Source organism: Calidris pugnax, unplaced genomic scaffold, assembly GCF_001431845.1.
Source record: "Calidris pugnax isolate Ruff unplaced genomic scaffold, ASM143184v1 scaffold8, whole genome shotgun sequence".
Lineage (NCBI taxonomy): Eukaryota > Metazoa > Chordata > Aves > Charadriiformes > Scolopacidae > Calidris > Calidris pugnax.
This window is the reverse complement of record NW_015090830.1, coordinates 13,497,806-13,522,115: the sequence shown is the minus strand read 5'-3', so window position 1 is coordinate 13,522,115 and position 24,310 is coordinate 13,497,806. Positions and strand designations below refer to the sequence as shown.

The 24,310-nt window shown below is 40.2% G+C and overlaps 1 protein-coding gene across 1 annotated transcript; it reads left to right on the top strand.

Moving 5' to 3' along the window:
* Positions 1–942: 942 nt before the first annotated feature.
* VPS4B (vacuolar protein sorting 4 homolog B (S. cerevisiae)) lies at positions 943–21,118 on the top strand. The gene is made up of 11 exons (XM_014941051.1): positions 943–1,125; positions 4,172–4,283; positions 5,527–5,677; positions 6,949–7,016; positions 10,258–10,377; positions 10,623–10,779; positions 12,314–12,462; positions 12,634–12,715; positions 14,757–14,976; positions 16,908–17,045; positions 18,862–21,118. The coding sequence occupies exons 1-11, from the start codon at positions 1,099–1,101 to the stop codon at positions 18,961–18,963; spliced, it is 1,326 nt and encodes a 441-aa protein (XP_014796537.1). The 5' UTR covers positions 943–1,098; the 3' UTR covers positions 18,964–21,118.
* The last annotated feature ends 3,192 nt before the right edge of the window (positions 21,119–24,310 follow it).

Sequence of the window (24,310 nt, the reverse complement as noted above, 5' to 3'; positions counted from 1 at the left end):
CGGCTGTGTCACCTCCCAACTTCTTGTGCACCCCCAGCCTGCTCACTGGTGGGGCAGTGTGAGGAGCAGAAAAGGCCTTGACAGCAGCTAAAAACACCAGCGCGCTCTCAGAGGCATTTCTCCTCCCAAATCCAGACCACAGGACTGTAACAGCTGCTGGGAAAAACGTTAACTCTGCCCCAGCTGAAACCGTGATGCCAGATGATCTGAGGCAGAAATTAGCACCACCTCCCCAGGGGTGGCCGTGGGCATGCCCAGAGCAGGCAGCCTGCTGGCAGAATCTAAAAGTTCAGTGAACTATTTTATTACGAAACCAAATCATGATGCGACATCGCAATTATTGCATCAAACTTCCGTTGTGGTCACAACGCTTGGCGGTGGCTGGAGAAAAAAGGGGTTTGTGAATCTCATGAAGTTTCCCAGATGTTCGTTTTCCGTCCCAGAGGAATCCCAGCAGCTCGGGGAAGGACATGGCACTGATTTAGCCGGCGTCCATAAACCCACCCACCCAGCTTCACTAAACCGGTTTATTGTGTGCCCTGAGTCACATCCTCCTTCACACCCTGCCGGCATCACCCGCTACCCGAGTTTTATCGCTCACCCCCAGGTGAGCAACACTTGTCTGCTTGTGACTGGGTGTGAATTTATGAAGAGCCAGTTTCTGTGAATAAAACCACTGGGTGGTTTTATTCTGCGGTATTTATGCTGCGGGAGCAGCAGCGGAAGTAAAGTTCTTAAACTTAGCGTGAGAGAGGGAAAAAAGTTAATTTTACCCAAAACCTTGCAAAGGTGTTTTAACATTCTATAGAAGAAATAAAAAAAAAATCGCCTGTAAATTTTTAAAAAATTAAAAAAAAACAACCGCGCATGCGCAGTGTGCCGCCTGCGGCAGGAGGGGCTCCTCGGCTCGGCGCACGGTACTGACGTCATGCTCGCGGAAGCGGAAGCGGGTGGGTCGGTGTGCGGAAGCGTCTGTCGGAGGCCGGGGTTTCGGTTCTGTGGGCGGCGGCGGGGGGAGCCGGGCCGAGCTCCACCACCGGCAGCCGCGGGGCCGCGCTCTCTTCTCCCGTCTCCTTCCCCACGCTTCACCGCTTCGCTATGGCGGGCAGCACCGGCAACCTGCAGGTAGGGCGAGGGCGGCCCGGCTCGGGACGGGGCGGTGCCGGCAGGCGGCGGCCGGGGGCCCGCGGGCAGGAGGGGCGGGGGGTGCCCCCGGGCTGGGTCTGCGGGCGGGGGGATAGGGAGCGTAAAGGCCTTCTGCCGGTGGGGCTGGGACAGCGGCGGGAGGGCTGCGGGCTGTCCCTGCGGGCGGGCGCAAGGGGGTGGCGAGTGGACTCGGCTCCGGGCTCGGAAGTCACGCAGGCCACAGGTGAATCCGTCCCCCCGTCGGCACCGGCCTCTGCTGGCGGCGGGCGGCACGTCCGCGGGGAGGGGACGCGTCCGGCAGGAGCGGCGGGGCCTGACGTCCAGCCTGGGAAACAGCGTCTGGAGAGGCTGAGGGAGCTGGTGGTGTTCAGCCTGGAGAAGAGGAGGCTGAGGGGAGACCTTATCACTCTACAACTACCTGAAAGGAGGGTGTAGAGAGGCGGAGTCCGGTCTCTTCTCCCAAGTCACAGGAGACAGGACTAGAGGAAATGGCCTCAGGTCGCACCAGGGGAGGTTCAGGTGGGATATTAGGAAAAAATTTGTTCACTGAAAGGGTTATCAAGCACTGGAATGGACTGCCCAGGGAAGTGGTTGAGGCACCATCCCTGGAGATATTCAAAAGATGAGTTGACATGGTACTCGGGAATATGGTTTTAGTGTTGGTTGTTTGGGGTTTTTTTGTTTTGGTTTGGTTTTTTTTTATGATTGGACTAGATGATCTTAAAGGTCCCTTCCAACCCAGGTGATTCTGTGTGGTCAGGACACGTGATTTGGGTTAGGTTTCTTCTAAGACTACTGGCTGTAGGAAGTCTTTGCCTACTTTATTTTTCTGTTTGTGTTAACCCTCAGTTGGGGCTATATAAACTCGTGTGGCTGGTTGGCAAAACAGATCCAGACATGACCTGCATTAAAAATACTTGTTTTTCTCTTCAACTGTTGTGAACCATGATTGTCTCTGTAAGCTCATTATGGCCATGTAACACTTTACACTGGCAAAGCTAGGGGAGACATCACAGGATCTAGAATAAGCAGGAGAATGAAACCTGTTTAAGCTGACATTCTTTCTGAGGGGGCTGTTCATCATACTGTCAAACTGTAGCCTGATAAATACAGTTTGTGCCTTAAGGATAGTTAGAGCTGGTCATCTATGCCCGACTTCTTACAACTTTATAACTTTATTTCCTGATTGATATCAGTACTTTTCATCAGGGTAACAAGCTAAGATGCATGGTGATACAATGACGTACTGGAGCTGAGAATCTGCTGCCCAAGTAATAGCCTTATGGGTATTCTACAAAACCAGAGTATACCAAAACCAGTCGATACATGATCTAGACTTTTTTATTTCAGAGGAGCAGGGCTGCAAAATGCCCAGTTTTCTCACAGTTCCATTCTAGCAGGTGGTCTTTGCCATTTATTCCTTTGATTTAGTGTTACATGTATCACTGTCTTTGTTGCTCTGGATCCAGGAATCATTGGACTGTTCTGTGGAATTTAGGTCACTAAATGGACTTAAGAACTTTAAGAGGAAAGTAAATTCTTTTTGGGGTCATTTTTTTTGCTTTTTTGAATTTGAATTTTGAATTTTATTTGAAAGGTGCCTGGAGGAGCCTAACAGAGCTAGCACAAGGTGACCAGCAAGGAGGGAACTCCTCATTCATACGTGGAAACTGCTTAGTTTACCTTAGAAGACTAAGTTCCATTCCAAAGAAATGGATGCTTACAGTGTTCCGATACTTGCCACAACAGAGCTGTAGAATCTGCTTTATTGGAATATTGTTTTTTAAAAAATTACTCTTTTGATTTTGGATAGATCTGATGAGATGGTCTTTGCTTTTAAGACAGCAACACAAAGCAGCAGAATGTGAGATTTTGCTCTTTGTTCTTTCATGGCTACTGTTTACTAGCTTTATTTTGCCTGAAACACAGAAGAGTGTCTGGATAGTGGCAGGAGTATCTGTACTGGAATGTTGAATGAAAACTCCTTGCTGCAGTTGAAGCTCTCCACCTTGCTCCCTGACATTACAATAACACCCTGAGCATACTAACAATCTGTAGGAAATGAAAGTGACTGAATGTGGAAAGGTACATGTGGGGCTATAGTTTGTATTCGGTCACTCTGGCTAACCAACTTCCATTTTTAAATTTACATGAACTTGTCATTTAGATGACAGTTTTAGTTATCCTGAAGTGATATAGACATTCCAAGGAGCAAAGTCTAATAAAAGGTAATAAGCACTTAAGAGCAAATGAATAACGGTGATACCAACAGGCCAGTGTATGCAATGCGATGACTTACATCAGTCAGTTTTATTTGAAACTAGCTCAGCTAACAAATTTAAGAGCCATCCATAACTTCTCCTAGAACTTTTCTTGATGCTCATGATTTTTTCTGTCTGGGGGGGGAGTGTGTGTGGTTTCTCCCCTCCTCCTGCAGTGGTAATCAGAATTTCTCGCTTGGATATCAGGAACCTGAATCCTTCTAGAGAAGCCAGCCAAATAGTCAGTCTTTGAAGATGTCTCTCAACACAGGGTTGGAAGAGTGATAGTGCTAGTTTAAGTGCATTGTAATCCTGGGCTTCCTGTATTGACTCTGGTAGTGACAGGGTTTACTGATGTCATCAGTCATAGTTCAAAGTGTCTGGGTCTCTGATGGAAAAAACTTAGAATGGATTTCCAAATCTTTGCATGATAAATGCAAGAGATTGGTAAGGAAAAACACAGACACAAACCAGTAGTAGTTTCAATTTATTACATAGAAGCTTAACGCTTGTCACTTGCGATTTTTTTCTGTGCTAGTAAATTTTAGCAGTTTGCTAATCACTGTGTGTAAAAAGGATAGAAATACTGTACCTTGTGTAAAGCATCCCCAAAGGCTTGCAATCAATTGCCTTTAACTTTTTGGGGTAAATGTCGAAGAGCAGAAAAACTGGCCATCAGAAACAGTCAGAGCAACAGCTTAAAATGTCTCTTTGATCATGCAAAGTGCTGTCATGCAGCACTTAATTATCTGCTTGTGTTACAGAAAGCAATAGACCTTGCCAGCAAGGCAGCGCAAGAAGATAAAGCAGGAAACTACGAGGAAGCCTTCCGCTTGTACCAACACGCTGTGCAGTATTTTATCCATGTTGTTAAATGTAAGTGTAATGTATTGGATGACTAAGTAGAGTTTAGTAGTCAAATTGTACAGGGAAATCTCTTATGTTGACATCAGTATTTAAATTTTTACTTCCATCGTCAGGCGATACTTGCTAATTGTAGTTTGACTGAGGTCATCTATTTTGCAGCTTTCGCCTTTTCTGTGTTGTGTGCTTGCTCCATTCTCGTAAGAAATCAAATTACTTTTAACTTGTGTTTTGTTTTAGGTTTTTTTAAGACAGGGAGGCAGGGGTTTGCTGTCTCTCCTCTGGACTTCGGTAGCAGTGTTTCAGGCTGACCACTGCGCATGAGGAAGTGTGACAAGAAGTACAGGGATCCCTGTATTTCTGTTGTGCTGAAAACCACGTGTTAAACAAGAAGTCTTTGTTGTATCTGTGGAGCGATTTTTGCTCCTTAACTCATGCTGCTTGCCTTTCTGCAACCTCTCTGCTGGTGTTTTTTGCTCCTTAATGTCTTGCTGTTCATCTTGGCCAACAAAATGTGTGAGATGGATTTGTATGTTGTCATTTTTCTTCAGTTTCCATATTCTTCTAATTATTATTTTATGCCTTTTTTTTTTTCACACTTCTGTGTACCTTTTGCATCATGTCCAGTGTTTGTATGCAAGGAGTGGGCTTTCTTAATGTAGATCCAGCCCTAACTGAAGTGGGCTAGGGTTGCTCACCTGACATAAGTGCACTTACGGGTCTCCATGAATTTAAAAAAACACTATTTTCTTTACGGTCACTTAGAATAATTTGTGTTTATCATTTCCTATCCATTTATATCTTGCAGGATTTATTAGAATGTCACTTTCTGTGCTTTTAACAATACTGATGTACTTTTGGAAACTTAGCATATAAACCTAACGTTAAATTTTGATTGCTGATCTGAAATACTGTACTAATTGCTAAGAGAACGATGTGGCTGTTGAACCACACCTAACTCTTTCAGAAATTTTATGTAATTTTTTCCTTTGATGTCCTTAATCCTTTACAATCCGATTTTAAGCCAAAGAAATGTTCTGTTGTGTATTTGATTTCTGGTAGGTGATGCCATACTTCATGTCACTTTTTTCCATGGTATAGTGGAAAAATAAGTAGTTAAGATGTTTTGTTGTGTGGTGAGCCTTGAGAGAGGTATATTGATAAGATATAAAGACAACAGAGATATAGTCTTGTTTTCAGATTGATGCACGTGTGTTTTGCTGTTAACAAAATGTTGTTTCTCTTCAACTCACAGATGAAGCGCAGGGTGATAAAGCAAAACATAGCATTAGAGTAAAATGTGCAGAATACTTGGACAGAGCAGAAAAGCTGAAAGAATATCTGAAAAAGAAAGAGAAAACTGCACCAAAACCAGTTAAAGAGTCTGGTCCTACTGATGGAAAAGGGTATGTGTTTGGAGAAGGTAAAGCAAAATACTTCCTGAACTCAGCTTGTTCTAAAATTCAACTCTTCAAAGATCATTTTAACTACTGTGTTTTAAATGCTTCAGATGACTACTGCTGCTGAAATAAAGTAGGCTAATGAAAGAAAAATAACATGAATTAGCAGGCATTTCTGATTTCTGTGCTTGTTTACAAAAATGTGTGAACATTTGTATACGAGGTTAACTGCAGAATGAAAACTGTTTCAGACTAACCCATGCCTATCACATTTAATGGCAAGAGCCCAATGACCTTTACATTTTTTCCTACACTTGAACACTTACTAACTATAAAATAAATTCAGACTGATGATTGCTTTGGCCCGAGTTTTATCTATCACACGCTTGATAAGAGGTTGCAAAGCACTATGTAGAGTGATGTTCTGTAAGATGGACTGAATGACACTAATACCTTGCTGCTGCCTAGTTTCTCCACTGCTTTCCTTTTATTAGACTTGATTTTCATTTTGCTTATCGGAGAGCTAAACAAGCAGAGCCTCTTTTCACATTCACTACTGCCTTTATAGGGATAGGAGAGAAGAAGGGTTCAGGATGGTATCTTCTGATGGAATTGCCCTTTTTAGCAGTCCTGAACAACTGGAGTTGCTCAGTTGTCTTTTGAAACTTCACCTGATTTTCAGTCTGCTTTGTTGTCTACTTGCCTCATCAGTTTTATTTTTTGAGCTTTACTGCGTTCTGCTGGTTTATAATGGAAGAAATGGGTAATACCACAGAGGCTACATATATTTTCATGACCTCCACTCCAATTGTTCACTATCTAGTCTTTTTTTCCTTCTTTAACTTCCAGTTTCTTTTGCTCTGACAAGATGAGAGTGTAGAGTTTCATAATACTAGATGGAATTGACCAAGTCCTGTTAGTTAGAGTTCCAGACAGGAGACAAGTGCCATTGTCAACAAAATAAACCTTTTTAGTGCTTTCATGTTGCTCAATACAAGGGCTTTTGTTTCCTAGAGGCTGGCTCAAAGGATGTAGAGGTGTGTTAAGAGGGCCCAGACCCATAAGAAGTTGAAATGGTGAGGAGGGTGAATTAGAAAGAATGTGGTGTAGAAAAGCAGGAGTACAACGATGTAAACTTGCAGAGATCTGAAAGCATCTCAAGGTTTCTTTTGTTCTTCAGACTAGTGGTTTTTCTGCTTTTTGCATTCTAATTTTTATTCTAAGACAGCAGTCTCTTTTATTGAATTTCAATGTTTTTTTTCTTGTTTCTGAATCAGGAATGACAGTGATGGGGAAGGGGAGTCAGAGGATCCTGAAAAAAAGAAGCTACAGAATCAACTTCAAGGTAATTTTGAAGCATCCTTTTCTTTAAATCATGGTGACTTCAGTCAAGAAAATTCCTATATTTTTACCATCTAAATGTTATGGATTAATTTACTGTCTGTAAGTGGCTCGATTAGTATGTACTCTTCGCATACAAAAGCATAGTCTTTATGGAAGTATGGGTTTGTGTGCCATGAAATCATAGAGTGACTGTGTTGAAATTTGTCTCTTGTACCCTGTGCTTCATGTTAAAATTGTACCATTTATCAGCATAGCATTTTCCAAAGGCAGAAGCTGCAAGATCCCAGGTAGTATTTTTCACTCTTAAGTGCATTTGAGTATTGCCTAGAGGCTAAGGTAATATACATCATGCAAACAGTTTAAGCAGGATTGTTTTCATAAAAAGACTTGCGCTCAAGTTTAGGAGTTGGGGACTTAAAGGGGGCCTACGGGAGAGATGGTGAGGGACTGTTTATCAGGGAGTGTTGTAATAGGATGAGGGGTGATGGTTTTAAACCGAAAGAGGGGAAATTTAGATTAGGCATTAGGAAGAAATTCTTTACAGTGAGGGTGGTGAGGCACTGGAACAGGTTGCCCAGAGAAGCTGTGGATGCCCCATCCCTGGAAGTGTTCAAGGCCAGGCTGGATGGGGCTTTGAGCAACCTGCTCTAGTGGGAGGTGTCCCTGCCCAGGGCGGGGGGGGTTGGAACTTGATGATCTTTAAGGTCCCTTCTAACCCGAACCATTCTATGATTCTATGACATGTATTCTTGCTTTTTTACTGTAGCAGGAAGCATTTTCTCATATGTAGTGATGATGCTCTCCCAGTTGAGTAACATAATAGTTTGGGGGTTTGAACTCAAATGCTGAATACAGTCAGTGATGCAAGGTATAGCATCTATCAATAGTTTTGCACACAGTAAAAAAAGAGGCTTTGTTTGATATTTATTACCCTTTAATGGTGAAGAATTGTTCAGAGTTTCCTTGCCAGAAGGTGCTTATAGATCTGAAGAAATGTCACAGTTCTCCCCCTGTTTTTCAGTGTGAAAAAGATCAAATGCATTTCCCGGATTTCTGCCTGTGTAATTTAAGGAGCTATTGTATCATGGTTGGAAACTGTGCCAGGCTTTTTGTACTTGTCTGCACATTTATTTAATCCTATGCGTAGTTCTATGAAACAGTTTCCTGTATTTTAAAATGACAGCAAAATGATGGACTCTTATCCTATCTCTCACTTCATTTCTTCCCACGTGAATCTGGTATTCAGTTCTTCAAGAAATAGTTTCTTGCACCTACCACTTCTTTGATACTTTCTATGAAATTACAGTGTTCTAGCTCATACATTTGATCGATTGCTTGAAATCTGAGGTGTGAGATACTTGGTACCTTTAAATGTAATACAGGAGTCTGTTACTCAGATAATACAAGCTCTGGGCAGCCTTCAAATTACTAATTTTCATTTGGCTTCCCGCAACATCCATGGAAATTTCCTGTATTTAATTTTGCTGCCTTGTTACTTCTAGCTGACTTTGTCTTATGTAACTCTCCCAATTTTATGGGTATTTATCAAGATTTTAATTACTATAGCAGCTTGGCTTATTGTAGGAGAAGTGACCAGTAACGTTCACACTGGATAGTAGTTTGGATCTGTTGTCATACCCTCCTGTTTAAGAATTTTAAAGGCCTTTTGCACTCTATTGCTTAATCTTCCAGCGATTAATTTACGCCTACAAAATTAGCAAGCCTACAATTCCAGTTCTGTTTGTGTCCAGGTAATCACTTATAGTGCTGTAATTTACAATGCAGTAATTTCAGTTACCATGGTGTGTCTGCTGCAGATAACTCTGATGTTTCAACTTTGAAATAATCTCCAGTTCCTATCTGAACTGTTACCTGTTCTACTAATTATTTTAGTGATGGAGCCTATAGTTCTGTTTGAGGAAAAACTGAGATGTAATCAACCTAGCAAAAGAATTTAATGCATTGGAATGCATTTAATGCATGTGTGGTTGAATTAATTCCAATATATAGATTGCAAGCAAAGGCAGTTTGCAGTCAACTTTCTCTGTAACGTTCTTAACATCCTTAACAACATGATGATTCTTTTTGACTTCAAATTCCAAATTATTAGCAATTGTTTACAGAAATTATTTGTTTCAATCTGATGGAAAAGGAATGCAGCAAATAAGAAAATGTCAAATGAGATACTTAAAAAGTAAGCAGGTTATTTGCTTTATTCATTAGTCGGTGAGTAACAGTAAATTTTCAATCCTGTAGAGGAAAAAAAGCCTTAAATAACTTCACAGAGCTCTGAAGGCATAAGGTAAGTGTGTTGAGAAAACAGCTGGTGAAAGCCAGTCGTGAAATTATAGAAAGTCCTTTCTGGAGAAATAGGACAACTGAAACTTTCAGTATGTTTGTGTGCTTAAATAAGCATTGGGTTGGTTGGCATTTGTTCATCTGAGAAAATTTCTTTTACCTTTTGGATTTGCTTTGGCTAGGACTATCAGATCTAATGCTGAATCACTAGCTCAGGTCCAAGTTGTTCCCTCTAAAAGTAGTTAAGACAAAATAATTTTTAGCATTGCAGACTGGCCAGTCTGAGGAGAAGGCTAAATTACAGCTCAGTTGGCTAAAATCACGCTGAACTTGTTTGTTGAGCAAGATGAGACTTGGTGGTAAATTTCAAGAGACAATGGCTAGACTGAGAAAATACTTCTGGAAGCAGGGTCCATATAACCTTTCTGATGCTTTCAGCCCTAACTTTCAAAGCTCTTTACCATTAGATGGTCCAATTGTTTGCTGCACATCTGGAGATACCCAACAAGTTATTTCATCTGCTGGAGAATCTTATAAATCCTGGGCTAATGCAGCTACACTCAAATGTTTCAGGAAGTACAGTGGTGGTTTAGTGAGGAGATGGTGCCTGGGTACCCATGAGAGAAGGCACTCCTCTGTGACTACTAAACATACACTTGCTGGTCAGTTATGGACTAGCTTTGACCATTGCAGGACTTCTGCTAATTCTCAAGTTTTCTGGTTATCAATGGTTCATTGTGGTAAAAGAACGTGACAGATTTCTGTAGAAATACCATCTGTTTGACTAACAGTATTCAGGGTTTATATCTACTTAAAAATGACTTGTTTTATTCAGTATGGACATGGGAATAGATTTCTTAATTATTTTTTTATTTCCAAAACAGAAGTTAGTGAAGTTGTGAAAAGATATGTGCATCACTAATTTATACAATCTTTTCTTACAGGAGCAATTGTTATGGAGCGGCCAAATGTAAAATGGAGTGATGTTGCTGGCCTCGAAGGTGCCAAAGAAGCACTGAAGGAAGCTGTGATCTTGCCCATTAAATTTCCTCACCTGTTTACAGGTTAGAATTGCAGCATTTATTTGCTATTGGCCAGTCAGGACCGGCCCTGGGGTCTGAGAAGAATGGTATGCTGGTGTGTCAGGGACTCAAGCTGAGCTCCTAAAGGGATTGTGATCCATCTGACAGAAGTTTCATGGGTAGATGTGGAAAAACTCTGAATAAATTAGAGGGGCATCAGAAAAATAGGCTCCGTCTTTCTAGGGTATATTGAAGTATATTGAAGGCTGCTGGTTTCTCTTTTGCAGGAAAAAGAACTCCCTGGAGAGGGATTCTGCTCTTTGGACCACCGGGAACAGGAAAATCTTACTTAGCAAAAGCTGTGGCAACAGAAGCAAACAACTCTACCTTCTTCTCAGTATCTTCCTCTGACCTTGTCTCAAAGTGGTTAGGAGAAAGTGAAAAGTAAGTTGGAGTTGCCAGAGGTCCAGGAAAACATTGGCAAGAAGAAATTAATGCAGAGCTAGATAGGTTGCTGTAAAGAAATTGGAAGTTGAGAGAAGGGTCATGTCTTTTTTTAAAAACAAATTTCAGGTGTTTCTGTCCTTCATGCTGCAGTTCCATGTAAAGGTATCACCATGTGCTACGTTTTGTGCTGCTGCAACTGGACCTCTCTTCAGTGCTCAAGATAGGGTTGGTTTTTTGTTTTTGTTTTTGTTTTTTTTTTTTTTTTCTTTTTAAACTAGCACAGAAAGGTTTCAGGAGCACCATGGAGCTCATTCCCTTTCTGAACTCAGCTGTGATTGCACACTACACCTGTCTGAAGTGTTGGGGTACTCTGCCTCTTGGCATCTCTCTACTCATTTGTCCCAGCAGCTGTGCTGTTAACATATGGCATTTTTATGTCCATACAGAGGTGATTTTACTTTATCCTGATTTCAAACAAAATTTGGAAGACATAAGAAACTTGCAAAAATAGATTGAAGGAGAGGAGCAGCCGTGAAAGAAATTTCATGGTTGTCCATGCTCAGTCTTCACTTGTTACTATATGGTATGTGAAGAAGACCAGAAAGCTGAAGTGACAATCAACTGCTGTCTAAAAGTGCAGGAATTTGTCCATCTAGACTTCCAGTGAAGATTTCCTGAATTAGGAAAAAGCTCTGGTTTTGTTGTACAGAAAGGACTGTCATGATGATGACAATACTTGTCAAACCATGCTTTAATAATTTGAAGTGTGGGACAGCTGAGCAACACTATTTAAAGATAGGATGGGCAAGAAATGCTATTAGATAGAGGGTACGAACTGGGTTTCTTTCCCCAAAAAAAACCTTGGAACCCCTGGAAACCTTAAGCTGCTTTTCTTCTGTTACAAAAGGAATACAGAACTGGAGTTTAGCTTGGTGTTTTTTCTGTTTGACTTCATTTGAGACTATTGAGATTTAGTGCTGTTAATGTGAAGAATTTCCTGCCATGTTCCTATTTATTTTCCTTTTGAACTTAGTAAAATGTGTTAAAAAAGATATGGCTAGGTGTTGTTGATTGGTTAGGGGTTTTTTTTGCAAATCAACTTTTCTTGTCATATACAAACGGTTAAGTTGTATAAAGTACACGTATATGCTGTTTCTTGCAAGATCTCTAGAGCTAATCTGATTGGGTTGCAAATATTAAATAAGAGAAAACTGTGTTCTTTTGAGTCTGCCTAGAGTGGTGGGTTTGTATAGTCCAGGCTGTCCTGTAGAAATGTAAACTGAAAAAGGTGGGGTTTTCTTTCTTGCAAAACCATGCTTGGAGTACCCTAAAGTGTTTCACATGGCTTTATGCTGGGCTTTTTCATTTAGTATAATTCAGAGTCTCAGAACTGGAATAGCTTTGAAGAGCTCTATGTTAATGCTTTTATTGTTTAAGCTTTCTCTAAAGGAAGTGGCCATATCATAAACTTCAGTTATATGTTTTTACTGGTGCAATCGTTAAGATAACTGAGGCTGTTTCCTTTTTTAAGATTAGTGAAAAACTTGTTCCAGCTTGCCAGAGAAAACAAACCTTCGATTATCTTCATTGATGAGATAGACTCCCTCTGCGGGTCAAGAAGTGAAAATGAAAGTGAGGCTGCTAGACGGATAAAAACAGAATTTCTGGTCCAGATGCAAGGTAGGTTTACTTGGGTTTCAGAATAAGTCAAAGGAATTAAGATATGTATTTTAAGCAGAGCTTGCATGAGAACACTAAACAGATCTGCAGTTCTGCCCCCTTAAATTTTGACACTTTAAAGCAGTCTGTGTTTATCATCTAAATGGTGAAATGATTTCTGCCTTGATGTAGGGGTTGGTGTTGACAATGAAGGAATCTTGGTCTTAGGAGCAACGAACATACCCTGGGTTTTGGATTCTGCTATCAGGAGAAGGTATGATGGCTTTTTTTTTTTATTTACGGTATGAAATTTGCAACTGATGTGAGGGTTCAGTCTGAGACTACTGGAAGCAGTAATCCAGCTCAGGTTTGCAGACGTGGCTGATGTTCTACAGCTCAGTTCCATGAGAAGGACTGAGCCAAACTAATAGCCCCTTGTCCCTTTAAAGAGGTAGGTTGTTCACTCTTATATAGGACCTGTAGTGTATTTGGTCTCTTGGTTAGCTGATGGTGCTTAAGCATGCAGGAAACTATTCTGTTTCTTTGTTGATTGTTTTTCTGGTGGGCTTGGGGGATAAGTTACAAAATGGGCACCTCAGAAGGACAAGAGAGGGTAGAGCTTTCCATTTCATCTGTTAACAAACTGTTGAATAGCTTGAGCTATTTTATGAAAATGTAGTCTGTGTTACACAGAAACACTGTTTTTCTGTGTGTCAGGCATTATCTGTGATCTTTCAGTGCACGTCTTAACTGCTGTTTTGTAGATAAAGGGCTTCCATACCTGTATCTGATTAGCTGGATCTTTCTTTGAGCTGCAGAGCAGCAGAGGACAAATACAGCTATGTGACAAGTATGATTATGTTGTGATGAGGACACAGCTTGGATAATGGTGATTTTTGTAGGCTAAAGAAAAATTACTTTTTTGTGACTGACACTGACTTTTATTTATATACTTCATTCAAGCTGGCCATACTTTGATTTGGGGTTGGACCAGGTGATCTCCAGAGGTCACTTTCAACCTGTATGACTACAGTTTTGTGTGAAACAGATTTAGAGGTTCATGTTGCTTAAAACTTCAGGTCGTTCTTGACATTCCAGCTCTGGGGTTCGCAGTACAAGACAGACATGGACCTGATAGAGTGGGTCCAAAAGGGATCACAAAAATGATCAGAGGGCTGGAGCACTTCTCCTGTGAAGAAAATCTGAGAGAACTGGGGTTGTTCAGCCTGGAGAAGAGAAGGCTCCAGGGAGACCTTAACACAGCCTTCCAACATATAAATAGGTTTATAAGAAACCCAAACAACTCTCCTTGTTTTTTTTTACCAAAACCTGTAGCAAATAGGACAAGGGGCAATGCTTTTAAAATAAGAGAGGGTGGGTTTAGATTGGACACAAGGAAGAATTTTTTTTATGATGAGGGTGGTGAGACTGGAACAGGTTGCCCAGAGAAATTTTGGATGTCCCATCCCTGGAAGCGTTCAAGGTCAAGTTCGATGGGGCTTTGAGCAACCTGAACTTGTGCAAGATGTCCATGGCAGGGGGGTTGGACTAGATGATCTTTAAAGGTCCCTCCCAACTCAAGCCATTCACTCTCTGCAGTGTAAGAAAGGAGTTCTCTAATTCTTTTCCATAAAACTTAAAGGAACTTGTACAACAATGGCAGTAATCAAATTAATTTTTCATGGATTTGGCCCACCTTGTCATGTATATCAAAATAATTGTGTTGTATAGAATTTGGAGTCACTCTTATTTTGTTGGTGGGAGGTAATCCCCACTGTGAGAACAGATGCTGCTTCAAAGGAAGAACTGCGGCTATCACTGTTTTCTACTGATGACTGTATTGAGAATATGACTTCAAATTTGCTTCCAACTATGAAATTTTCTTTAATTTAGTTGGAGATTGTAGAAAGTAGTTGTGTCAGCTTGTTATTAGGCAGTTCTTTCTTTGGGTGTGAAAACTGTTCAAGTGTACTTCAGCACTTCAGAACTTTTTCCTGTCAATTTTTTCTCTTTTCAAACACAAACTGTGCTGAAGAGAATCTGAAAAAACTTCAGTCTGGAGAGAAGATCTCTGTCATGAGAAAGTAGTTGTTGTTATATTCTGGATGTTTTGCTAGCTACAGGATTATTTATGAGAACAGGTTGTTGAATGTTTGCCTTAGATTATTTTTTTTTTAAGGTTTATAATACTGAAACTGCTTCTTTCTAATATTGTTAGGAACAAACTATATACTTATTTGCATAAGCTTCTTTCCACTGTGCACCTGCATCAGCTAGCATCTGTGGAAAATTCTGTTTTTTCTTTTTTAAACCAGGTTTGAGAAGCGTATTTATATTCCTTTACCTGAAGACCACGCCAGGGCTGCAATGTTCAAACTTCACCTTGGGTCAACTCCAAACGTGCTAACGGAGTCAGATTATCGAGAGCTTGGGAAGAGAACTGATGGCTACTCTGGTGCAGACATAAGCATCATCGTGCGTGATGCGCTGATGCAGCCTGTTCGAAAAGTGCAATCAGCTACTCACTTCAAAAAAGTAAGTAGGAATCAAAATATTTTTTGAGTTATTTCATCTCTGAGAACTAATTTGCTAATTCTTTGCAAGTAAACTGAATTCGGGTTTGGGTCATGCTGCACATTTATGAATGCTCTATGAATCTTTTTATCGACTAGGGGAGAACTTGGGTATTCCTTCTTTTCCCCCCTCCCTTCCCTCAGTCTTGCTGTCAGTCTGGTGGAGCTGGTTTCTGGTTATTCATGCTGTGTAATCCAAGCTCTGGTGACTCTTCATGTCTCTAGGGAGTGTTAAAAGCATTCAGTTTGAAGTTTGACTAAAACGGGAATGTTACAGAGGTGCTCTTTTTCTGGATCAAGTTATGTGGTTCTTCATGTTTTTCTAGCATGTTTAAATAGATGTACCCCTCATCCGTATGGGAACAGATTAATTATAGTTATGGATATTCTGCTTACTTGGCATATTTTTCAAACTGAAAAGTTAAGGTTCTTGAAACGTTCTGATAAAAATGTTGAATCAGTGTTACTTGCAACCCCCATTTTAAAGGGGTTTTGAGGAGCTATTCCCAGTTTAACAGCTAAACAAGTATTTTGAAACACTGCTATGATAAATTTCTTCTGAGGGCAACTTAGCAGTAACACTGCAATGTAAACTGTGTTTAAAAATAAGTAGCTGTTTTGATATATCAAGGATTTTCTAGGTGCTCCCTTCCCTTAAGCAGTGATGCCTGTAATATTTATTCATTGTTGACTTTAAGTGACAATGACATTTCTGGCTAAAGGGCTGTTACATTTTAGCCTTTTGTTCAAATTTGGAAGAATCTGAGGCATGTCTTGGACTACCATGGAGCGATTAAATATCCTCAATTGTCACAGCTTGTGGAGCAACCCACAAGGAATTCTTACCTCCTTTTGCCCTAAAAAAGGAAGGAAAAAACCCCACAACTGCAGTATTTGGGGTCTCTGGTGTAAGCCAAGTTGATTCCACTTGTGGTGTTAGTACTTTAATGGGATGCAATTTCCTATTTTTATAAGCAAAATCTTAGCTTTATAATTATTGGCATCATAACAGACAACTTACCTCAGTTAAACAGTGCTTTCCCCAATTACAGCTAACTCATTGTAAACCACTCCTTGCTCTACGTGATAATACAGGTTTGACAGAATTTTGAATATTACAATCTGTGCTTTCCAGCATCATTCTTTTAATGCAGTTTGGAACAGCAAATCCAGTTCTCTGCTGTTAAAAACAGCCCGTGTGTTGGCTCTCAGTCTTTGCATGTGTTTTGAGTTCCTGTGGATGTGTGATGCTTCAGGTAATGATGCAGGAAAATAAAACTGTTGGTCCCAAATCACGTGTTGCAGAAAGGGGACAGATACCTGGTGGGGCTTTTTTTGGGTCTGTCCATGTGTCTGGAAAAAACCCGATGGTTTCTGTTCTCCCACTAGATGGCCCCATTCTCTATCGAGTGCTTCTGAGGTGGTGTCAGAAAAGGTGCTCAAAACTTTGTAGTGTGGTATGTCAAAGATTGAAAAGCCATTGCTGGCTTCCCGACTTGAGGGGGCACTCCGAGATAATTATTGAGAAGTTTTTAGAAAGCTATTAACCAGTAATGAATGAACTCCCAAACTGATGAGGCACTAGGAGTGGTGGTTTTCTCCAACTAGCTTTCATGGCATGTTAGTTTTCCACAGAAATCCTCAGACTTAGGAGGAAGCAGCTCCTGGAATTTGACCTGATGTGAATTTCAGTATCTGGCTACAGCTGCATTTTTTCAAAGGGCACGATGCCAGCACATTTATACAATTTCACTTTCACAGGACATGTCTTCCCAATAGGTGGGGCATCTGCATAAAATCAAGGAATGTTTTTGCTCTAAAGATGCTGTGGAGGTTCTGGGTTTTGTTTTTAAAATTATAACTCCTATAAACTGAGTATTTTGTTATTTTTAGGTAAAAGGACCATCAGTATCTAATCCAAATGTGATGGTAGAGTTGCTCACCCCGTGCTCTCCAGGTGATCCTGAAGCCATAGAAATGACGTGGATGGATGTTCCAGGAGATAAATTACTGGAGCCTCAAGTTTCCATGGTAGGTGTTCTTTTGTAGCATTTCTTTCTTGCTTTGCAGAACTCTGGAAGGCCTATGGTAAAGACTCTTTTTCAAACAGTTGTGCATGAGTTGTTTGTTTTCAGAAATGCTGGACATACCAGCTAACATTTGTACTGCTGCAGTATGACATGCTTGTGAAAAAGCCAGCTCTCTATCCCCAAAAAGCATTTTTCTTACTGTTCTTGTCTGCTGGTGTGCAGCCACTGTTCTTTCATCCATAGACAGCATCTGGCTCTTCTACTCTGCTTTCACTTATCTTTTATTCACTTAAAACCTTTGGGGTTCCTGCCCCGTGATATGCTGCCTTCCCATCACTATCTAGTGTTAGTATTGATACTGGGAAATGGAAAATTCAGTGTAAATTGGGAAGTGATGTGCTGTAGGTAAATACTGCCCGTGAGATGAATACAAGCACAAACAATAAATGTAAAAAGATCATGGATGTAATGGTAGTTTCGGTTAAATTTAACCATGGGTGATACAGCTCTTTCAGCAGTTTTCTTTGTTCATGTTAAAATACTTGCTTTGGTCCGGGTAATAAAATGTGTCATCTTAAGACAAATTGAAATTTTAGTTCACCGCTTAAAAAAAAAATAAAATTGCTGGACAATTATTCTGTATTTTTCCCCAACAGCAACAAAAGATTCTGAATTTAATACAACATTTGAGGGAAGAACTTGACAGCAGCACAGATTTGTTATAATTTCTTGTGTGCAGATAGTCCTGCAATGAATGAAAGAAGTCAGTGTATTTCATGGGGATCACAACCCTCTAAGGCAGTAGGCACTGCTTTGTAAATGTAACTGTCACTATATTTCAGAAAAGAACTTTCCGTGTGTATTTGCATACTGAGGAAGCACAAAAGGATTTATGCAGGTGCAGGCGTGCCCTAGAACTTCTGCCTGCATGGTCTAAGAGGATTTCTAATCACTCTTTCCTGGAATTAAATACAGCAAATTTTTGTGTGCTCCTCATGGTCCCTGGGTGCGTCGTTTCAGTGTCCACAACCAGTTCTTGTCCTTAAAAAGATCAGGCTTTAATTCTTTCAAAGCAGGGTATCTGTAGTCTGATGAGAGAAATCTCAAGTCTAGAAAAATCATGATATTAACTTTTGGGTTTACCCATCATTTTATAGTAATATGAGGTGTTAGGCATCTGCTTTTTTTCGGTTGCTTTTGGCTAGGACTTGATTAGTTTTCTTGTCCCTTTTTGTTCATAGGGTGTTTTAACTGCTGCTTTCAACTTCATAGACCTGGGATTTTTCTGAACTCCATTTTCTAGTATCTAAATATTAATCTAGGAAATTGACTGAATTGAAGAGACAGAAATTACTGGTCATGAACAGTAAAACTTTGCTAGAGATGAATCACAAACTACTGTTCTATATCGTTGGACTCCGAAGAGTACATGGGAACATCTGATTATTTTCCACTTTAAACTGCTGTAGTTAAAGATGGGTTGAAAATAGTAACTGACAAAAAAAAGTAGTTCAGCTCTTTTCAGTAAAAAGAGATGAATAAAACTTGCATGGATGAGTGACTTACACCTAAACCTGAGGTGGTGGTTTCATTATTAGAAAACTCAATGAGAGTTGTCTGTCTTCACAGGGTTAAAAATGCTACCTCTGTGCCTAAGTAGGTTAGGGTGACTTAAAGTTTTGTGTAAATAGGAGCTCTCATGGTCATCTTGTTTTTAATGGGCTTTTTAATGAATATTTCTCTTGGCAGCAGGATTGGTAACAGTGGTACTGTACTTGTTTCTGAAAATGCTTCTTTTCTTTTTTTTTTCCTGACAGGCGGATATGCTCAGGTCGTTAGCTAGCACAAAACCAACAGTTAATGAACAGGACCTGGAGAAATTAAAGAAGTTTACAGAAGACTTTGGTCAGGAAGGCTAAACCAAAGATATACGTGGAGCATTAGAACTTTTTTTTTTTTGCTTTAAGTATTCTTGTGTCTTTACTGATGGCACTTCAAATAAATGCCAATAAAATCACTCCTTTTCTTACTTTGCTGAAGGAATCGAAGATACCTTTGCAAAGACCCTTAAGGTTTTGTATTTTATTGTTTTCCTCAGATGTCTATTAAATGTCTTCTATTGAAAAATAATATGAAAATACAATTTTAGGGTGAGACAGCAAAGTGATGTGGTAACGTCTATTAAATACTAGAAAACTTTAAATTATTAGTTCGATTTTAGGTATTATATTAGGCCCAGGTACAAGTGAGTTTTAAACTCCCAGTAGGCTCAAAACCCCCTTTTTTGAGGGGTGGAAGAGAACTATTTGTTGGGTGTTTTCAGTATCAGTCAATCAGTCTACATATTAATTGCTCTCATTTTATTTAGAAAAATGCAACAAAAATGGCTAGTCAAGCATACTGCAAGTGTGGGTTCGCTATTCAAGTGAGAAAGAAAACACTGTGAGGAAAAGACAACACGGGCCAGTACTTTGTTTAAATCCTGATGGAACTGGTATTTGGCTTTTTCTGCTACGCTGTGTTAAAATTTTGCCTTAAACAGCAAGCTTTTGTTTTTAACTCTTCACTAGCTGATACACACTGTCACTATGCAATTTAGCAAAGGTTTGTTAAACGCAAGTATCTTGGAAGGCGTTTCGCTGGCCATTCCTGTTTTGTTTGTTTTTTTAAAAATCTGGATATACTTTCTGCAGGAGTTCGACTAAAGTTAGGAAAAAGCATTAGTAATAAATATCCTGTAAGATTCCACATCTCAAGGCTGGCAAGGTATAGGTAGTCTTTGGAGAATGTGTGGGAGGTATTTTGGGAAATAACATACTTTCACATGTGAGGAGAGTATAGAAGATGTTTTAGCCACAAACTTTCCGGTGATGACTTAACTCAGAGCCCTACTGATTACTACTGCATATAGGTTACATCAATTTAGTGCTTAAACTTGGAGAGAAGGCTGACACTTTAGTACAGAAGTAGCACTTCCATTGATCTTTTTCTGAAGAACTGTGCGTTGAGATGTGCCTGAATGTAACTTACAACACTACAGTGTCAGCATTGAGTTTGTGCCTTGTAAGTTTGCACTGGCTGTAGATACGAAACATCGTTAGGATACCTAGAATACTGTGTGTTCCATTATCAACAGCTCTGTCCTGCATTATGCTTTGTTTAACTTGCATTAAAAGAAATTTGCACATTTTGTGTGTGTATGTTATAGGTACATATACACATCTATGATCATCTTCTGATGGGGTTTGGTTTCCTATATGTACATATTTTGTGTACTTTATAAATCATAGGACGGGTGAAATTTGCTGTACTTAAATGAAGTAAAATGTTATAGTATAACATCAGCTACGTTCTTTGAGTATTTCTTCAATGTTATGTTCAAGTATTTACTGCTTGATTGTTTTCTTTTTAGACTTTGGTTTCTATGTTTAACAGCTAAGCAAAATATTTAGTTAAAAATTCTTTGATCTGCAAGGTGCTGAGCTTTTGTTTACTAACATGATGAAACATTCTTTCCAAAATTGTTCAGTTGCGCACAGCTTTACCTTTGTCTTTTGTTGCAATGTGTAAATGTAAATCAGTGGACTACAAATCTCTTTGTGGACCTGGGTGGGGAGGTCAGAATTCCAGTGTAGGTGCAGGCAGCTGTGGTTAGTAAACTTAATCCTCATTGCAACAGGATTGCTTTTTCATAGTTGCCTCTTGTGTACACTTTAGAAGTGAGCCCTGGGCTGGCAGGGCTCTCGCTCAGCGGTTTGAAGCTACTATCAGAAATACTTGTCTCTTGACCTTTTTTTAAAATGAGAGTCCTTACTGCAATCCTAAAATTCTCAGGAACTTCTTTTTTTGTGGTAGGCTGATTTGTCCTATGGGTTTCCATAAGCTTAACTCTGTAATCTCTTATCATTAATGTAGAAGAAACGTATACTGTATGTTTTTAAATTTACATCTTGCTGCTTGCTCAGTTGTGGGATGACATCTGTTACAGAAGCATTAATGTTTGATGTTTGAAGTTGTTTTTAGAAATATATTCCAAATAAACATTGCTGCTTAGAATTGCAGCTACGAGGACAACTTTTTTTGGTTTGCTGTCTTTGTAAAATAGGAATAGGTTAATACATATCATGGAGCTTCCAAGCTAAGTTATCCCAAAATAGATGATAGTCAAATGAGAGGTGGAAGCGGGGAAGCTGCAAAATCACTTTTTATTTTTCAGTGCTAATTGAAAATACTCAAAGAATTTATGAAAGGTTATATTTGCTTTACATAATCAAAACCTCTGTAAATACTGGTTAAATTAGTTGTACATTTTTATAAGGTCTGATGTATGACTCATCTTTGGCTAGAGAGCTTACAATTATTTTTTTCGAACTTCAGGTGTTAGTGCTTACTCTGACTGCAAGATGAAAAAATGTCATTTTCCTTCCTGTGGGTAAAATAGTTTTTCAATTAAATCAGTTGTATACGTGCTTGTGTTCTTCACAGATGGTTTCTTCACGTTGACATTAAACTTTGGATTTCCTGTCACTTGTGGTATACATCTTAATGCATAGACTCATAGGGTTAGAAATTCTCAGTAAATTGTCTTATTTTTTCCCCGTTGCCTGACTGACCCCAAATTCCAGTGTCTTGTTTCTTCCCCCATTTACCTATCAGTCGGCTTTGTTTTGTCATTCTCAGTGCAATGAAAATGTACAAACCTCCTTTAAGTTTTTTGTTTGGTTGGTTTTGTTTTTCAAATTATCTGCTGGTCTTCCAATATGCTGCTGTTTTTTGGAACAGAACACGTGTAGCTGAGGCAGATACTCTTGAATCAGCTTTTGTTCATGCTTCTGTCTGTCAGGGGTGTCTGATCATGGTTTGCTCATTTTGTCAACTGAAGGAGCTGCTGAATGTTCTCTGGTCAGGCATTTTTATCTACTTTTTGGGTTATTTAGCCTTCTTCCTAATTGGAATATAATCTGGGTTTTTTTCATGTTATTTCTGAGGATTATCTTGACAGGAAGCTTTTTAATAGTTCTGAATTTGTTGAAATATGCAGGTACATCTTTATTTTGCTGTTTACTCTTTCCTTCCTCCAGAATGACAAGCTTGTCTCATGGTTGGCTTCCATACATTTTTTTGGTCTTAACCAGATTCATCCTAGTAATCATGGTTGATTTAAAGCCATTCCCATAACTTACGTAAACTATTGCAAGAACTTGGAGGACTGTTTGTTTCCTACTGTGCTGCTTTTCCAACAGATACTTAATTCTTATCAAAACACTGATCCTTTTATTCTTGAGCAGGAGGCACCTTTTGTTGTAGCTCTTGTGGCACAGCTCCAGTGCTTTCCCCTTCAATTTTTTCTTAGATTTTCATTAACAATATTTTAATTCATTATTTTATTCTACAAATCCTCTGTCATCATAATGAGCCGTGTAAAAACTCTTAATTGCTCATTCATCCTGTGTCTTGGCATTTGTGTACTGACAGCCCAGGTATTAGATAAGCTGGTCCTGTTATTTGTTTTTTTTTTGGTCCCTGTGACCTAATTACAATTCTTCCTCTCCCTCCCTACCCCTACATGCACACACACGCCCTTCTGATGGCCGCTTTTTGACTAGGCCACTGTTTTGTGCCATTTTCTTTTTACTTGCTTTTGCATCCTTTGTCCTACGTGAGAGGCTCCAACCTGATGAATGAACGTTCAAGGATGCTTCTCCCCTTCATCACCTCAACTCGGTGTCTGGGGATGCCAGGGTCCATCTGTCCCTACCATCTGTGCACGGTACCTGCCACGCGGACAATCTGTTCGTCTTTTGCAGCAATACTTGACATTTTAGGGCTCACTTATTTGAACTTCTCAGCCATTAGTCATGAAAGCAAAAGACAATGTCCTGTCTGCACCATAGCAGGAGCTAAGTTGTCATCTAAAAAGGCTTTGGTCGTGTTTTGAGACATCTTCAGGAAATAAGTCACCGACACCTGAGCGCAGGCCTGATGTTGATAATGGAGCCCGGGTTTTCTTTCCTGCTTGGTGACCTGTTACCAGGCACCGTGCCACGACTTGGCAAGACTTGCTTTTGCTTGCCCTCCCTCCTCCTCTGCTGCCTCAGCTAATTTAAATCTGAGCTATTCAAGGCAGGGACTTTGCTTTCAAACATGCCCAGTGTCACATGCGTTCTGTAAACTATAAACAATAATTTCCTCTGACTCACTCTGTTGTTGGCTGATGACTGTCCACAGGTAATTTGTTACAAAAAAAAAACTCGGCTGGAGTAGTTGCCTTCTGCTCCCGCTCTGTCAGTGTCTCAGCAGCAAGGAGTCACCAAGGCGAGGGACTGAGAAAGTTGCTATAAATATCACCATCTCATTCAGGAAATACAGTGGCAAATGAGGACTGTTACTTGTAGCTGTGACTTGGGCTCTGGTAGAGTCAAACGCATCATTTGATAAATGGAAAGCTAGGAAAAAAATGAAAATTAAAACTATATGAATCCCAGCTGGGATGTTCTGATCTGTCAAGACCTTTTTTCTTTTTTTTTGTTAGTATTTTAGAAAATCTGGAAAAGTAGCTGACTGCTGTTTTCAAATGTGCTATTTAAAATGCCAGTTGAAATGCTCATGCTCTTGCCTAGCTGAGCCTGAGCTCCCTTGGAGTTTTAATAATGTTTTAATGAATTAATCACAGCTATGAACTGTTCTGTATGCGACCAAATAGCAAAACAGTTACTTGTTTGGATTTTTTTTCTTTTAATCTTTACACCCGCTCTTGTTTTGATATGGACTTGTGTGTTCATGTCCCGCCTTGTTCTAGCTCTAGGATTTAAAAATGTTTTCTTTACCTGTCTGAAAAACCTCATGCCTGTGACGCGTGTGTCCGCTGTCAGTGTGGAAACAAGCGGGTGGTTTCCCTGCCCGACAGCAAACCTTGTGTAGTTGCAGCCCAGCAATGGTTCCCATGGGAGCCACAGGACCTCCTGACAGAGCCTAAAAATCTTCCCCCTGCCCTTCATCTTCACTGCCCCCTCACCAGCTTCAGGACAGAGAAGGGATGGATGCTCACATAGATACCATCATGGCCTACACGCACACAGAGGGCTGTGGGACACATGCATAGTGTGAACGCTGGTTACAAACACCTTAAAAAGGTGCAGGTACCTGTGTGATGAGCCACCAAATGCACAGCGGGTAGTCACTGCAATGGTACCTTCATCCAGCACTTGCAGCCCTGTGAGGTGCTCGCTCCTTGCAGGATTAGATGGGCTCAGGCCGGCAGGGGAT

What these genes read in the sequence shown, in the direction of transcription:
- VPS4B (XM_014941051.1), top strand. Translation starts at nt 1,099, where the DNA reads ATGGCGGGCAGCACCGGCAACCTGCAG. An exon ending in GCTACAGAATCAACTTCAAG is followed by an intron (nt 7,017 to 10,257) that starts GTAATTTTGAAG and finishes CTTTTCTTACAG; the next exon opens with GAGCAATTGTTATGGAGCGG. An exon ending in ATTTCCTCACCTGTTTACAG is followed by an intron (nt 10,378 to 10,622) that starts GTTAGAATTGCA and finishes TCTCTTTTGCAG; the next exon opens with GAAAAAGAACTCCCTGGAGA.